This window comes from Anomaloglossus baeobatrachus, chromosome 1, assembly GCF_048569485.1.
Source record: "Anomaloglossus baeobatrachus isolate aAnoBae1 chromosome 1, aAnoBae1.hap1, whole genome shotgun sequence".
NCBI lineage: Eukaryota > Metazoa > Chordata > Amphibia > Anura > Aromobatidae > Anomaloglossus > Anomaloglossus baeobatrachus.
In genome coordinates this window covers 413,539,848-413,554,064 of record NC_134353.1, presented here as the reverse complement: position 1 = coordinate 413,554,064, position 14,217 = coordinate 413,539,848, and the positions used below count along the sequence as shown (strand labels likewise).

At 53.7% G+C, this 14,217-nt stretch overlaps 1 protein-coding gene across 1 annotated transcript in view; it reads left to right on the top strand.

The window, feature by feature from the left end:
• ELL (elongation factor for RNA polymerase II) overlaps positions 1-14,217 on the top strand; it is a 110,564-nt gene that overhangs the window by 43,378 nt on the left and 52,969 nt on the right. The window contains exon 3 of the mRNA XM_075337853.1: positions 13,173-13,294. Within this exon, the coding sequence (XP_075193968.1) occupies positions 13,173-13,294 (122 nt within the window). The remainder of the gene's footprint in view (positions 1-13,172; positions 13,295-14,217) is intronic.

Genomic DNA, 14,217 nt, shown 5'->3' with positions numbered 1-14,217 from the left:
GTGAGTCTGTGCATGTGTCTGTGTCTTTGTATCTTTGTCTGGTTCTGTGCGTGCTTGTGGATGCATGTTGTCTGTGCATGTCTGTGTTTACGAGTGTTTGTGTCTGTGTGTGCGAGTCTGTGCGTGTCTCTGTGCGTGTCTCTGTGCGTGTCTCTGTGCGTGTCTCTGTGCGTGTCTCTGTGCGTGTCTTTGTGCGTGCCTGTGTCTCTGTGCGTGTCTCTGTGCGTGTCTCTGTGCGTGCCTGTATCTCTGTGCATGTTTGTGTGTGCATGTTTGTGTGTGCATGTTTGTGTGTGCATGTTTGTGTGTGCATGTTTGTGTGCGTGTGTTTGTGCCTGCGTGTGTCTGGGTGCATGTCTGGTCTGTGTTTGTGTCTCTGTGCGTGCCTGTCTCTGTGCGTGCCTGTCTCTGTGCGTGCATCTGTGTTTGTCGGTGCGTGCCTGTGTGTGTGCGTGTCTTTTTTTTCTCTGTGCGCGTCTGTGTGCATGTTTCTGTTCGTTTGTGTGTGCGTGTCTGCATGTGCATGTCTGTGTGTGCAGGTGTTTGTGTCTGCGGTGAGTTTCTGTGCGTGTCTGTTTCTGTGTGTCTGTGTGTTTGTGCGTGTGTGTGGGTGCATGTCTGTGTCTGCGTGTGGGTGCATGTCTGTGTGCGCGTGCCTGTCTCTGTGCGCGCCTGTCTCTGTGCGCGCCTGTCTCTGTGCGCGCCTGTCTCTGTGCGCGCGTCTGTGTTTGTCGGTGTGTGTATATGTGTCTCTGTGCGTGTCTGTGGGCGAGTGTCTCTATGCATGCCTGTGTGTGCGTGTCTCTATGCATGCCTGTGTGTGCGTGTCTGTTCGTTTCTGTGCGAGTCTGTCTCTGAGCGTGCGTGTCTGTGGGCACGTGTCTCTGTGGGCGCGTGTCTGTGCCTTTCTGTGTGTTCGTGTCTCTGTTCGCTTCTCTGTGCGTGCCTGTGTCTCTGTGTGTGCTTTTGTCTCTGTTCGTGTGTGTCTCTGTGCGTGTCTTTGCGTGTACTTGTCTGTGCGTTGGTGAATGTGCATGTGTGTCTCTTTGTGTCTGTTTCTGTGCGTGTCTGGATGCGTTTCTCTGTGCGTGTCTGTCGGCAATTGTCTGTGCATGTGTGTGTGTGTGTGTGTGTGTGTGTGTGTGTGTGTGTGTGTGTGTGTGTGTGTGTGTGTGTGTTTCTGTTCATTTCTCTATGCGTGCCTGTGTCTCTGTGCTTTTGCGTTTGTGAGTCTGTGCATGTGTCTGTATCTTTGTGTGTGTGTTTTTGTGCGTGTCTGTGGATGCGTGGTCTGTGCGTGCCTGTCTCTGTGCGTGCCTGTCTCTGTGCGTGCCTGTCTCTGTGCGTGCCTGTCTCTGTGCGTGCCTGTCTCTGTGCGTGTGTCTCTGTGCGTGTCTGTGGGCGCCTGTCTCTGTGCGTGCCTGTCTCTGTGCGTGCCTGTCTCTGTGCGTGCCTGTCTCTGTGCGTGCCTGTCTCTGTGCGTGCCTGTCTCTGTGCGTGCCTGTCTCTGTGCGTGCCTGTCTCTGTGCGTGCCTGTCTCTGTGCGTGCCTGTCTCTGTGCGTGCCTGTCTCTGTGCGTGCCTGTCTCTGTGCGTGCCTGTCTCTGTGCGTGCCTGTCTCTGTGCGTGCCTGTCTCTGTGCGTGCCTGTCTCTGTGCGTGCCTGTCTCTGTGCGTGCCTGTCTCTGTGCGTGCCTGTCTCTGTGCGTGCCTGTCTCTGTGCGTGCCTGTCTCTGTGCGTGCCTGTCTCTGTGCGTGCCTGTCTCTGTGCGTGCCTGTCTCCGTGCGTGCCTGTCTCTGTGCGTGCCTGTCTCTGTGCGTGCCTGTCTCTGTGCGTGCCTGTCTCTGTGCGTGCCTTTCTCTGTGCGCGCCTGTCTGTGGGCGCGTGTCTCTGTGCGTGTCTCTGTGCGTGTCTCTGTGCGTGTCTCTGTGCGTGCCTGTGTCTCTGTGCGTGTCTCTGTGCGTGCCTGTGTCTCTGTGCGTGTCTCTGTGCGTGTCTCTGTGCGTGCCTGTATCTCTGTGCATGTTTGTGTGTGCATGTTTGTGTGTGCGTGTTTGTGTGCGTGTGTTTGTGTCTGCCTGTCTCTGGGTGCATGTCTGTCTGTGTGTGTCTGTCTATGTGTGTGCCTGTTTCTGTGCGCGCGTGTCTCTTTTCGTGTCTCTGTTCGTGCCTGTCTCTGTGCGTGCCTGTCTCTGTGCGTGCATCTGTGTTTGTCGGTGCGTGCCTGTGTGTGTGCGTGTCTTTTTTTTCTCTGTGCGCGTCTGTGTGCATGTTTCTGTTCGTTTGTGTGTGCGTGTCTGCATGTGCATGTCTGTGTGTGCAGGTGTTTGTGTCTGCGGTGAGTTTCTGTGCGTGTCTGTTTCTGTGTGTCTGTGTGTTTGTGCGTGTGTGTGGGTGCATGTCTGTGTCTGCGTGTGGGTGCATGTCTGTGTGCGCGTGCCTGTCTCTGTGCGTGCCTGTCTCTGTGCGTGCCATTCTCTGTGCGTGCCATTCTCTGTGCGCGCCTGTCTCTGTGCGCGCCTGTATCTCTGTGCATGTTTGTGTGTGCATGTTTGTGTGCGTGTGTTTGTGTCTGCGTGTGTCTGGGTGCATGTCTGTCTGTGCGTGCCTGTTTCTGTGCGTGCCTGTCTCTGTGCGTGCCTGTCTCTGTGCGTGCCTGTCTCTGTGCGTGCCTGTCTCTGTGCGTGCCTGTCTCTGTGCGTGCCTGTCTCTGTGCGTGCCACTCTCTGTGTATGTGTCTCTGTGCGTGTCTGTGGGCGCATGTCTCTGTGCCTGTCTCTGTGCGTGCCTGTCTCTGTGCGTGCCTGTCTCTGTGCGTGCCTGTCTCTGTGCGTGCCTGTCTCTGTGCGTGCCTGTCTCTGTGCGTGCCTGTCTCTGTGCGTGCCTGTCTCTGTGCGTGCCTCTCTCTGTGCGTGCCTCTCTCTGTGCGTGCCTGTGGGCACATGTCTCTGTGCGTGCCTGTCTCTGTGCGTGCCTGTCTCTGTGCGTGCCTGTCTCTGTGCGTGCCTGTCTCTGTGCGTGCCTGTGGGCGCATGTCTCTGTGCATGTCTGTGCGTGCCTGTCTCTGTGCATGTCTGTGCGTGCCTGTCTCTGTGCGTGCCTGTCTCTGTGCGTGCCTGTCTCTGTGCCTGCCTTTCTCTGTGCGTGTACTTGTCTCTGTGCGTCTGTGTGTCTGTGTCTCTGTGCGTGCCTTTCTCTGTGCGCGCCTGTCTGTGGGCGCGTGTCTCTGTGCGTCTGTGTGTCTGTGTCTCTGTGCGCGCCTGTCTGTGGGCGCGTGTCTCTGTGCGTGTCTCTGTGCGTGTCTCTGTGCGTGTCTCTGTGCGTGTCTCTGTGCGTGCCTGTATCTCTGTGCATGTTTGTGTGCGTGTGTTTGTGTCTGCGTGTGTCTGGGTGCATGTCTGTCTGTGTGTGTCTGTCTCTGTGTGTGCCTGTTTCTGTGCGCGCGTGTCTCTTTTCGTGTCTCTGTGCGTGCCTGTCTCTGTGCGTGCCTGTCTCTGTGCGTGCATCTGTGTTTGTCGGTGCGTGCCTGTGTGTGTGTGTGTCTTTTTTTTCTCTGTGCGCGTCTGTGTGCATGTTTCTGTTCGTTTGTGTGTGCGTGTCTGCATGTGCATGTCTGTGTGTGCAGGTGTTTGTGTCTGCGGTGAGTTTCTGTGCGTGTCTGTTTCTGTGTGTCTGTGTGTTTGTGCGTGTGTGTGGGTGCATGTCTGTGTCTGCGTGTGGGTGCATGTCTGTGTGCGCGTGCCTGTCTCTGTGCGCGCCTGTCTCTGTGCGCGCCTGTCTCTGTGCGCGCCTGTCTCTGTGCGCGCGTCTGTGTTTGTCGGTGTGTGTGTGTGTGTGTATATGTGTCTCTGTGCGTGTCTGTGAGCGAGTGTCTCTATGCATGCCTGTGTGTGCGTGTCTCTATGCATGCCTGTGTGTGCGTGTCTGTTCGTTTCTGTTGCGAGTCTGTCTCTGAGCGTGCGTGTCTGTGGGCACGTGTCTCTGTGGGCGCGTGTCTGTGCCTTTCTGTGTGTTCGTGTCTCTGTTCGCTTCTCTGTGCGTGCCTGTGTCTGTGTGTGCTTTTGTCTCTGTTCGTGTGTGTCTCTGTGCGTGTCTTTGCGTGTACTTGTCTGTGCGTTGGTGAATGTGCATGTGTGTCTTTGTGTCTGTTTCTGTGCGTGTCTGGATGCGTTTCTCTGTGCGTGGCTGTCGGCAATTGTCTGTGCATGTCTGTGTGTGTGTGTGTGTGTGTGTGTGTGTGTGTGTGTGTGTGTGTTTCTGTTCATTTCTCTATGCGTGCCTGTGTCTCTGTGCTTTTGCGTTTGTGAGTCTGTGCATGTGTCTGTATCTTTGTGTGTGTTTTTGTGCGTGTCTGTGGATGCGTGTCTGTGCGTGCCTCTCTCTGTGCCTGTCTCTGTGCGTGCCTGTCTGTGCGTGCCTGTCTCTGTGCGTGCCTGTCTCTGTGCGTGCCTGTCTCTGTGCGTGCGTTTGTATTTGTGCGTGTGTGTGTGTGTGTCTGCGTGTGTGTGTCTGGGTGCATTTGTGCGTCTGTCTGTGTCTCTGTGCCTGCCTGTCTCTGTGCGTGCCTGTCTCTGTGCGTGCCTGTCTCTGTGCGTGCCTGTCTCTGTGCGTGCCTGTCTCTGTGCGTGCCTGTCTCTGTGCGTGCCTGTTTCTGTGCGCGCGTGTCTCTTTTCGTGTCTCTGTGCGTGCCTGTCTCTGTGCGTGCCTGTCTCTGTGCGTGCCTGTCTCTGTGCGTGCCTGTCTCTGTGCCTGCCTGTTTCTGTGCGCGCGTGTCATTTTCGTGTCTCTGTGCGCGCGTGTCATTTTCGTGTCTCTGTGCGTGCCTGTCTCTGTGCGTGCCTGTCTCTGTGCGTGCCTGTCTCTGTGCGTGCCTGTCTCTGTGCGTGCCTGTCTCTGTGCGTGCCTGTCTCTGTGCGTGCCTGTCTCTGTGCGTGCCTGTCTCTGTGCGTGTCTCTGTGCGTGCCTGTCTCTGTGCGCGCCTGTCTCTGTGCGCGCCTGTCTCTGTGCGCGCCTGTCTCTGTGCGCGCCTGTCTCTGTGCGCGCCTGTGGGTGCATGTCTCTGTGCCTGTCTCTGTGCGTGCCTGTCTCTGTGCGTGCCTGTCTCTGTGCCTGCCTTTCTCTGTGCGTGTACGTGTCTCTGTGCGTCTGTGTGTCTGTGTCTCTGTGCGTGCCTTTCTCTGTGCGCGCCTGTCTGTGGGCGCGTGTCTCTGTGCGTCTGTGTGTCTGTGTCTCTGTGCGTGCCTTTCTCTGTGCGCGCCTGTCTGTGGGCGCGTGTCTCTGTGCGTGTCTGTGTGCATGTTTGTGTGCGTGTGTTTGTGTCTGCGTGTGTCTGGGTGCATGTCTGTCTGTGTGTCTGTCTCTGTGTGTGCCTGTTTCTGTGCGCGCGTGTCTCTTTTCGTGTCTCTGTTCGTGCCTGTCTCTGTGCGTGCCTGTCTCTGTGCGTGCCTGTCTCTGTGCGTGCCTGTCTCTGTGCGTGCCTGTCTCTGTGCGTGCATCTGTGTTTGTCGGTGCGTGCCTGTGTGTGTGCGTGTCTTTTTTTTCTCTGTGCGCATCTGTGTGCATGTTTCTGTTCGTTTGTGTGTGCGTGTCTGTATGTGCATGTCTGTGTGTGCAGGTGTTTGTGTCTGCGGTGAGTTTCTGTGCGTGTCTGTTTCTGTGTGTCTGTGTGTTTGTGCGTGTGTGTGGGTGCATGTCTGTGTCTGCGTGTGGGTGCATGTCTGTGTGCGCGTGCCTGTCTCTGTGCGCGCCTGTCTCTGTGCGCGCCTGTCTCTGTGCGCGCGTCTGTGTTTGTCGGTGTGTGTATGTGTCTCTGTGCGTGTCTGTGGGCGAGTGTCTCTATGCATGCCTGTGTGTGCGTGTCTCTATGCATGCCTGTGTGTGCGTGTCTGTTCGTTTCTGTTGCGAGTCTGTCTCTGAGCGTGCGTGTCTGTGGGCACGTGTCTCTGTGGGCGCGTGTCTGTGCCTTTCTGTGTGTTCGTGTCTCTGTTCGCTTCTCTGTGCGTGCCTGTGTCTGTGTGTGCTTTTGTCTCTGTTCGTGTGTGTCTCTGTGCGTGTCTTTGCGTGTACTTGTCTGTGCGTTGGTGAATGTGCATGTGTGTCTCTTTGTGTCTGTTTCTGTGCGTGTCTGGATGCGTTTCTCTGTGCGTGGCTGTCGGCAATTGTCTGTGCATGTCTGTGTGTGTGTGTGTGTGTGTTTCTGTTCATTTCTCTATGCGTGCCTGTGTCTCTGTGCTTTTGCGTTTGTGAGTCTGTGCATGTGTCTGTATCTTTGTGTGTGTTTTTGTGCGTGTCTGTGGATGCGTGTCTGTGCGTGCCTCTCTCTGTGCGTGCCTCTCTCTGTGCGTGCCTCTCTCTGTGCCTGTCTCTGTGCGTGCCTGTCTCTGTGCGTGCCTGTCTCTGTGCGCGCCTGTCTCTGTGCGCGCCTGTCTCTGTGCGCGCCTGTCTCTGTGCGCGCCTGTCTCTGTGCGCGCCTGTCTCTGTGCGCGCCTGTCTCTGTGCGGGCCTGTCTCTGTGCGGGCCTGTCTCTGTGCGTGCGTTTGTTTTTGTGCGTGTGTGTGTCTGGGTGCATTTGTGCGTCTGTCTGTGTTTCTGTGCCTGTCTCTGTGCGCGCCTGTCTCTGTGCGCGCCTGTCTCTGTGCGCGCCTGTCTCTGTGCGCGTGTCTCTGTGCGTGTCTGTGCGTGCCTGTCTCTGTGCGTGCCTGTCTCTGTGCGTGCTTGTCTCTGTGCGTGCCTGTCTCTGTGCGTGCCTGTCTCTGTGCGTGCCTGTCTCTGTGCGTGCCTGTCTCTGTGCGTGCCTGTCTCTGTGTGTGCCTGTCTCTGTGCGTGTCTGTGGGCGCATGTCTCTGTGCCTGTCTGTGCGTGCCTGTCTCTGTGCCTGTCTCTGTGCGTGCCTGTCTCTGTGCGTGCCTGTCTCTGTGCGTGCCTGTCTCTGTGCGTGCCTGTCTCTGTGCGTGCCTGTCTCTGTGCGTGCCTGTCTCTGTGCGTGCCTGTCTCTGTGCGGGCCTGTCTCTGTGCGGGCCTGTCTCTGTGCGGGCCTGTCTCTGTGCGTGCGTTTGTTTTTGTGCGTGTGTGTGTCTGGGTGCATTTGTGCGTCTGTCTGTGTTTCTGTGCCTGTCTCTGTGCGCGCCTGTCTCTGTGCGCGCCTGTCTCTGTGCGCGCCTGTCTCTGTGCCTGCCTGTCTCTGTGCCTGCCTGTCTCTGTGCCTGCCTGTCTCTGTGCCTGCCTGTCTGTGCGTGCCTGTTTCTGTGCGCGCGTGTCTCTTTTCGTGTCTCTGTGCGTGCCTGTCTCTGTGCGTGCCTGTCTCTGTGCGTGCCTGTCTCTGTGCGTGCCTGTCTCTGTGCCTGCCTGTCTCTGTGCCTGCCTGTCTCTGTGCCTGCCTGTCTCTGTGCCTGCCTGTCTCTGTGCCTGCCTGTCTCTGTGCGCGCGTCTGTGTTTGTCGGTGTGTGTATATGTGTCTCTGTGCGTGTCTGTGGGCGAGTGTCTCTATGCATGCCTGTGTGTGCGTGTCTCTATGCATGCCTGTGTGTGCGTGTCTGTTCGTTTCTGTTGCGAGTCTGTCTCTGAGCGTGCGTGTCTGTGGGCACGTGTCTCTGTGGGCGCGTGTCTGTGCCTTTCTGTGTGTTCGTGTCTCTGTTCGCTTCTCTGTGCGTGCCTGTGTCTGTGTGTGCTTTTGTCTCTGTTCGTGTGTGTCTCTGTGCGTGTCTTTGCGTGTACTTGTCTGTGCGTTGGTGAATGTGCATGTGTGTCTCTTTGTGTCTGTTTCTGTGCGTGTCTGGATGCGTTTCTCTGTGCGTGGCTGTCGGCAATTGTCTGTGCATGTCTGTGTGTGTGTGTGTGTGTGTGTGTGTGTGTGTGTGTGTGTGTGTGTGTGTGTTTCTGTTCATTTCTCTATGCGTGCCTGTGTCTCTGTGCTTTTGCGTTTGTGAGTCTGTGCATGTGTCTGTATCTTTGTGTGTGTTTTTGTGCGTGTCTGTGGATGCGTGTCTGTGCGTGCCTCTCTCTGTGCCTGTCTCTGTGCGTGCCTGTCTCTGTGCGTGTGTCTCTGTGCGTGTCTGTCTCTGTGCGTGTCTGTCTCTGTGCGTGTCTGTCTCTGTGCGTGTGTCTCTGTGCGTGCCTGTCTCTGTGCGTGTGTCTCTGTGCGTGTCTGTGGGCGCATGTCTCTGTGCGCGCCTGTCTCTGTGCGCGTGTCTCTGTGCGTGTCTGTGCGTGCCTGTCTCTGTGCGTGCCTGTCTCTGTGCGTGCTTGTCTCTGTGCGTGCCTGTCTCTGTGCGTGCCTGTCTCTGTGCGTGCCTGTCTCTGTGCGTGCCTGTCTCTGTGCGTGCCTGTCTCTGTGCGTGCCTGTCTCTGTGCGTGCCTGTCTCTGTGTGTGCCTGTCTCTGTGCGTGTCTGTGGGCGCATGTCTCTGTGCCTGTCTGTGCGTGCCTGTCTCTGTGCCTGTCTCTGTGCGTGCCTGTCTCTGTGCGTGCCTGTCTCTGTGCGTGCCTGTCTCTGTGCGTGCCTGTCTCTGTGCGTGCCTGTCTCTGTGCGTGCCTGTCTCTGTGCGTGCCTGTCTCTGTGCGTGCCTGTCTCTGTGCGTGCCTGTCTCTGTGCGTGCCTGTCTCTGTGCGTGCCTGTCTCTGTGCCTGCCTGTCTCTGTGCCTGCCTGTCTCTGTGCGTGCCTGTCTCTGTGCCTGCCTGTCTCTGTGCCTGCCTGTCTCTGTGCCTGCCTGTCTGTGCGTGCCTGTCTCTGTGCGTGCCTGTTTCTGTGCGCGCGTGTCTCTTTTCGTGTCTCTGTGCGTGCCTGTCTCTGTGCGTGCCTGTCTCTGTGCGCGCCTGTCTCTGTGCGCGCCTGTCTCTGTGCGCGCCTGTCTCTGTGCGCGCGTCTGTGTTTGTCGGTGTGTGTATGTGTCTCTGTGCGTGTCTGTGGGCGAGTGTCTCTATGCATGCCTGTGTGTGCGTGTCTCTATGCATGCCTGTGTGTGCGTGTCTGTTCGTTTCTGTTGCGAGTCTGTCTCTGAGCGTGCGTGTCTGTGGGCACGTGTCTCTGTGGGCGCGTGTCTGTGCCTTTCTGTGTGTTCGTGTCTCTGTTCGCTTCTCTGTGCGTGCCTGTGTCTGTGTGTGCTTTTGTCTCTGTTCGTGTGTGTCTCTGTGCGTGTCTTTGCGTGTACTTGTCTGTGCGTTGGTGAATGTGCATGTGTGTCTCTTTGTGTCTGTTTCTGTGCGTGTCTGGATGCGTTTCTCTGTGCGTGGCTGTCGGCAATTGTCTGTGCATGTCTGTGTGTGTGTGTGTGTGTGTGTGTGTGTGTGTGTGTGTGTGTGTGTGTGTGTTTCTGTTCATTTCTCTATGCGTGCCTGTGTCTCTGTGCTTTTGCGTTTGTGAGTCTGTGCATGTGTCTGTATCTTTGTGTGTGTTTTTGTGCGTGTCTGTGGATGCGTGTCTGTGCGTGCCTCTCTCTGTGCCTGTCTCTGTGCGTGCCTGTCTCTGTGCGTGCCTGTCTCTGTGCGTGCCTGTCTCTGTGCGTGTCTGTCTCTGTGCGTGTGTCTCTGTGCGTGTCTGTCTCTGTGCGTGTCTGTCTCTGTGCGTGTCTGTCTCTGTGCGTGTGTCTCTGTGCGTGCCTGTCTCTGTGCGTGTGTCTCTGTGCGTGTCTGTGGGCGCATGTCTCTGTGCGCGCCTGTCTCTGTGCGCGTGTCTCTGTGCGTGTCTGTGCGTGCCTGTCTCTGTGCGTGCCTGTCTCTGTGCGTGCTTGTCTCTGTGCGTGCCTGTCTCTGTGCGTGCCTGTCTCTGTGCGTGCCTGTCTCTGTGCGTGCCTGTCTCTGTGCGTGCCTGTCTCTGTGCGTGCCTGTCTCTGTGCGTGCCTGTCTCTGTGTGTGCCTGTCTCTGTGCGTGTCTGTGGGCGCATGTCTCTGTGCCTGTCTGTGCGTGCCTGTCTCTGTGCCTGTCTCTGTGCGTGCCTGTCTCTGTGCGTGCCTGTCTCTGTGCGTGCCTGTCTCTGTGCGTGCCTGTCTCTGTGCGTGCCTGTCTCTGTGCGTGCCTGTCTCTGTGCGTGCCTGTCTCTGTGCGTGCCTGTCTCTGTGCCTGCCTGTCTCTGTGCCTGCCTGTCTCTGTGCGTGCCTGTCTCTGTGCCTGCCTGTCTCTGTGCCTGCCTGTCTCTGTGCCTGCCTGTCTGTGCGTGCCTGTCTCTGTGCGTGCCTGTTTCTGTGCGCGCGTGTCTCTTTTCGTGTCTCTGTGCGTGCCTGTCTCTGTGCGTGCCTGTCTCTGTGCGTGCCTGTCTCTGTGCGTGCCTGTCTCTGTGCGTGCCTGTCTCTGTGCGTGCGTTTGTTTTTGTGCGTGTGTGTGTGTCTGGGTGCATTTGTGCGTCTGTCTGTGTTTCTGTGCCTGTCTCTGTGCCTGCCTGTCTCTGTGCCTGCCTGTCTGTGCGTGCCTGTCTCTGTGCGCGCCTGTCTCTGTGTATGTGTCTCTGTGTGTGTCTGTGGGCGCATGTCTCTGTGCATGTCTGTGCGTGTCTGTCTCTTTCTACGTGGCAATGTGTTTGTGTGTTGTGTCTCTGTGGGTGCGTGTTTGTGTGTGTGTCTGCATGTGAATATCTTTGTGTCTGTTTGTGCGTGCGTCTGTCGCTTTCTTTGTTTCTGTGGTCTTTGTCGCTTTGTGTCTTTCTGTGTGTGTGTGTGTGTGTGTGCGCGCGTTGTCTTTATGTGTGTATGTCTCTGCGTGTGTTTGTGTCTCTATATGGTAATGTGTGTGTGTGTCTGTGGGTGTGTGTTGTGTCTTTGTGTGTATGTCTCTGCGTGTGTGCGTGTTGTCTCTGTGCGTATATACACACGTACACTCACACATACATACACTCAGCTCTATATATTAGATGACCTCCCCAATAATCAGCCTAGTAGTGGAAACAGCCGCAGCCTTGTCCATTATTGATCAGTCAATTGTGTAATTGCCTTGTGTATTGGGGGCAGCAGAGCGCTGTGTGTGACAAATTGTTGGCATGGGTGGGATATCTGTGTGACACATTGCCAGCCCCCCCCCCCCCCCCCCCGCCCCCGGCTGTCTCCTTGGTGGCTGCAATAACTTTTTGTTTCTTTTTTCATTGCTAATTACTTTTGCAGGTTTTGTCTCAACCATGGAACTTTCTTAATTCCTTCACTGTCCATCGTATAAAAAAACCCAAACCAAAATTGCACCCTTGCCTCCTGACATGATAGTATGAAGGAGTGGAAATCACGCGCTGCTGTGTACAGTGGAATCTTTTCACTGGAAGTTTAAAGGGGTTGTTCTCACTTTTAGGACTCATTTTAAAAAGAAGAGCTTTTAATGAAACCCATTAGCAAAAAATAATTTTTATACCAAAATACATTGAAGTAAATTTAAATTGTCCCTGAAGGTGAATAATTTGCAGCCACTGATAGACGGCGGCGCTCATTCCATAATGTCAGTCAGTGCTGCATCTGGAGGCATGGCTCCAGTCCACAAGAGAACTATTCAGGTTTCTTGTTTTTTTCCCTCCATAAACCACTATTGGCAAATATATATTCCCTATATCATGAATTATTTTATTCAGAAATTAGAAAATAGTGTCTACCTGCTTTAGAGTAAAGTTTACCTGTAATGACTATGAGAGCATTAAAGGTAAGCTGTCCCCAGGTTTATGCTCCCCCATCTGAGAGCAGTATAATGTAGATACAGAGACCCTGACTCCAGTGATGTGTCACTTACTGAGCTGTTTGCTGTCATTTTGATAAAATCAATGTTTTCTCTGCTGCAGATCTAGCAGTTATACAGAGCTCATAAATATGCTGGACTACCTGGGAGCAGGACAAGTAGTCCTGTAATGATAATGTACTGCTGATTAATCAGTGATTTTTTTTTTTTCTTTTCAAAACTACACTAATCAGCCCAGTAACCCCGTACGTTATGCTGCTCTCAGATTAGGTGGCAAATACCTGGTGACAGATTCCCTTTAATAGAAAGAATTCTAGAATTGTTTTATAGTCTTAAACAAGTCTACATCTGCGGATGATTTTTAGTTTCTTTTTTGTATTTTAGGATTGTTATCTATAGTACGGAGGGATTCTTTTTTTCTTCCTCCATTGAAGTGAATGTACACATTAGTACTGAGCAGTGTATCTGTGCATCTTGCACTGGGTTAGGCTACTTTCACACATCCGGTTTGAGCTCTGCGGCTCAATCTGGCTGTGAAAACTATGCAACGGATGCGGCGAAAACACCGCATCCGTTGCATAAGTTTTTACATGCGGCCCGTCCGTTTTTTTCCGGTTGCGGCATGCTACTGAGCATGCGCAGTGGAAAAAAACGCATGCGGCGACCGGATGCGTTTTTTTCGCATCGCGCCGCATCCAGCCTCCATAGGTATGCATTGAAAAATGCGCCGCAGCGGCCGGATGTGGCGCGATGCGGTGTTTTTTGCCGGAGCAAAAAACGTTGCAGGGAACGTTCGAACCGGCCGCGGCATTAACTAAATCTGCCGCATGCGGCAAAAACCGGACCGAACGCAAGCCCCTGCGGCACAATACGGCACTAATGTAAGTCTATGCAAAAAAAAATGCAACCGGCGTTACTAAAGCCGGTTGCGGTTTTTCTGCAGAACGCCGTATTGTGCCGCAGAGCAAAAATCCGGATGTGTGAAAGTAGCCTTACCCTGGATAGTCTGCGCTGATCTGTTTCTCACTGTCGGCCCTGCGCTTCTTTCTGCCTTCCCTTGTCATACACTTGGGTATGTTGCGTAATGCTCTATCCATATGTCTTGTATGAATTTCTGTCTTTTGGATCAGCTTAGTATCTTTCTGGTATAGCAGCCATTACTTTGGCTTTTTTTAGTTGTAGATAGGACTAAACAGCGAGGCAAATGGAAGGCATTTTACGAGATTTATATTACCAAACTGCACAACTTTGTTTTTTGCCGATCCAAAACACAGATGGTCATTCCTCTGTCCCCTAAACATTGAAGTCGGTGGGAACGGATCATAACTGATGATCATGTGTTAACAAATCCGATCTTTAGCACTGTGCATGGCCAGGACACCAAGGGTGTTCAGAGAGACCGCCTACAAAGGGTTGACTCAACCAACTGCACTTCTTATTTATCTATTTTGGGGTATTTTTTCAGTGCATCATATATTAATGTAATGTGTGCTTTATTGCCATAAATTCTGAAGCCGTGTTTATATCCTATTCAGCAAATAACCATCCCTCGACCAGACTGCCCTACGGAAGTGCGAACCTTCACTTTCTATCTATCTAATGTTGGCAGGGATAGCCCTCAAGGGAGCTTTGATTGTATCCAGCAGTATATTCAAAGGTGAGCACTTTGTAACCATTTTAATTAAATTCTGTTGTACTATAGGAACACCTACTTCTACATTGCCTATCTGCTCTCCAAGGGAGTTCCACTGATGTATATATGCAATAAATGAAAGTGCACGATGTAGGTCCATATTGGATTCTAAAGGATAAAACCTCTACTTTTCTAAATCTTTAAAGGGGGGATGTCCCCTACTTGGACAACCTTTACTCATTCCCCTTGTTCGCCCCTGTAAAAGTAAATAAGCCTATACTCCCCTCCGGTGCAGCCATGGATCCAGCAAAGTCTGAAGCCAAATCCTGGGGCCCACGTGACATTGACATGTGGGCTCCGTGCCCAATCTATCTCCCCGCCTTTGGACATTTAAACAGGATGTGAGCGCTGCTATGACTTCCTGTTGAACCATCCCAAGGTGAGGACAAGGAAGCCAGCGCTGCTAGGTTGCTGGGCTCACGTGTCACAACAACCATACTGGCGGTGAGTATAGGCTGATTTGTTTTCACGGGGCCGAACAAAGGGAATGAGTTAGAGGTTGTCCAAGTAGTTGATTTAATACAGGTTATGTATATAAACGGGGGTGTTTTGTATTTAAACTGTGAATTAATACGTCGTTAAGCCTAGTTTAGTGTTCAGGTGGTGGCTAGTGATGAGCAAGCATGCTGTTTGGCCAGATTGATCGATCTTTGAGCATCTGAGCTTCCCTTTGACTTCCATTATACTCGGTATTCGAGTCGTGGCCAAAAACCTCAATGCTCAATCTAATAACGAGCAGTGGTGTGCATGTGTGCTCATTATTAGTGGCACATTGCACATGGATTCTCTTTAGTGTAACCAGGCCTAATCTGACTGCAAAGAGAACCTGTCCGCTAAGGCTACGTTCACACATCTGTTTTTTGGCATCAGGCACAATACGGCGTGCG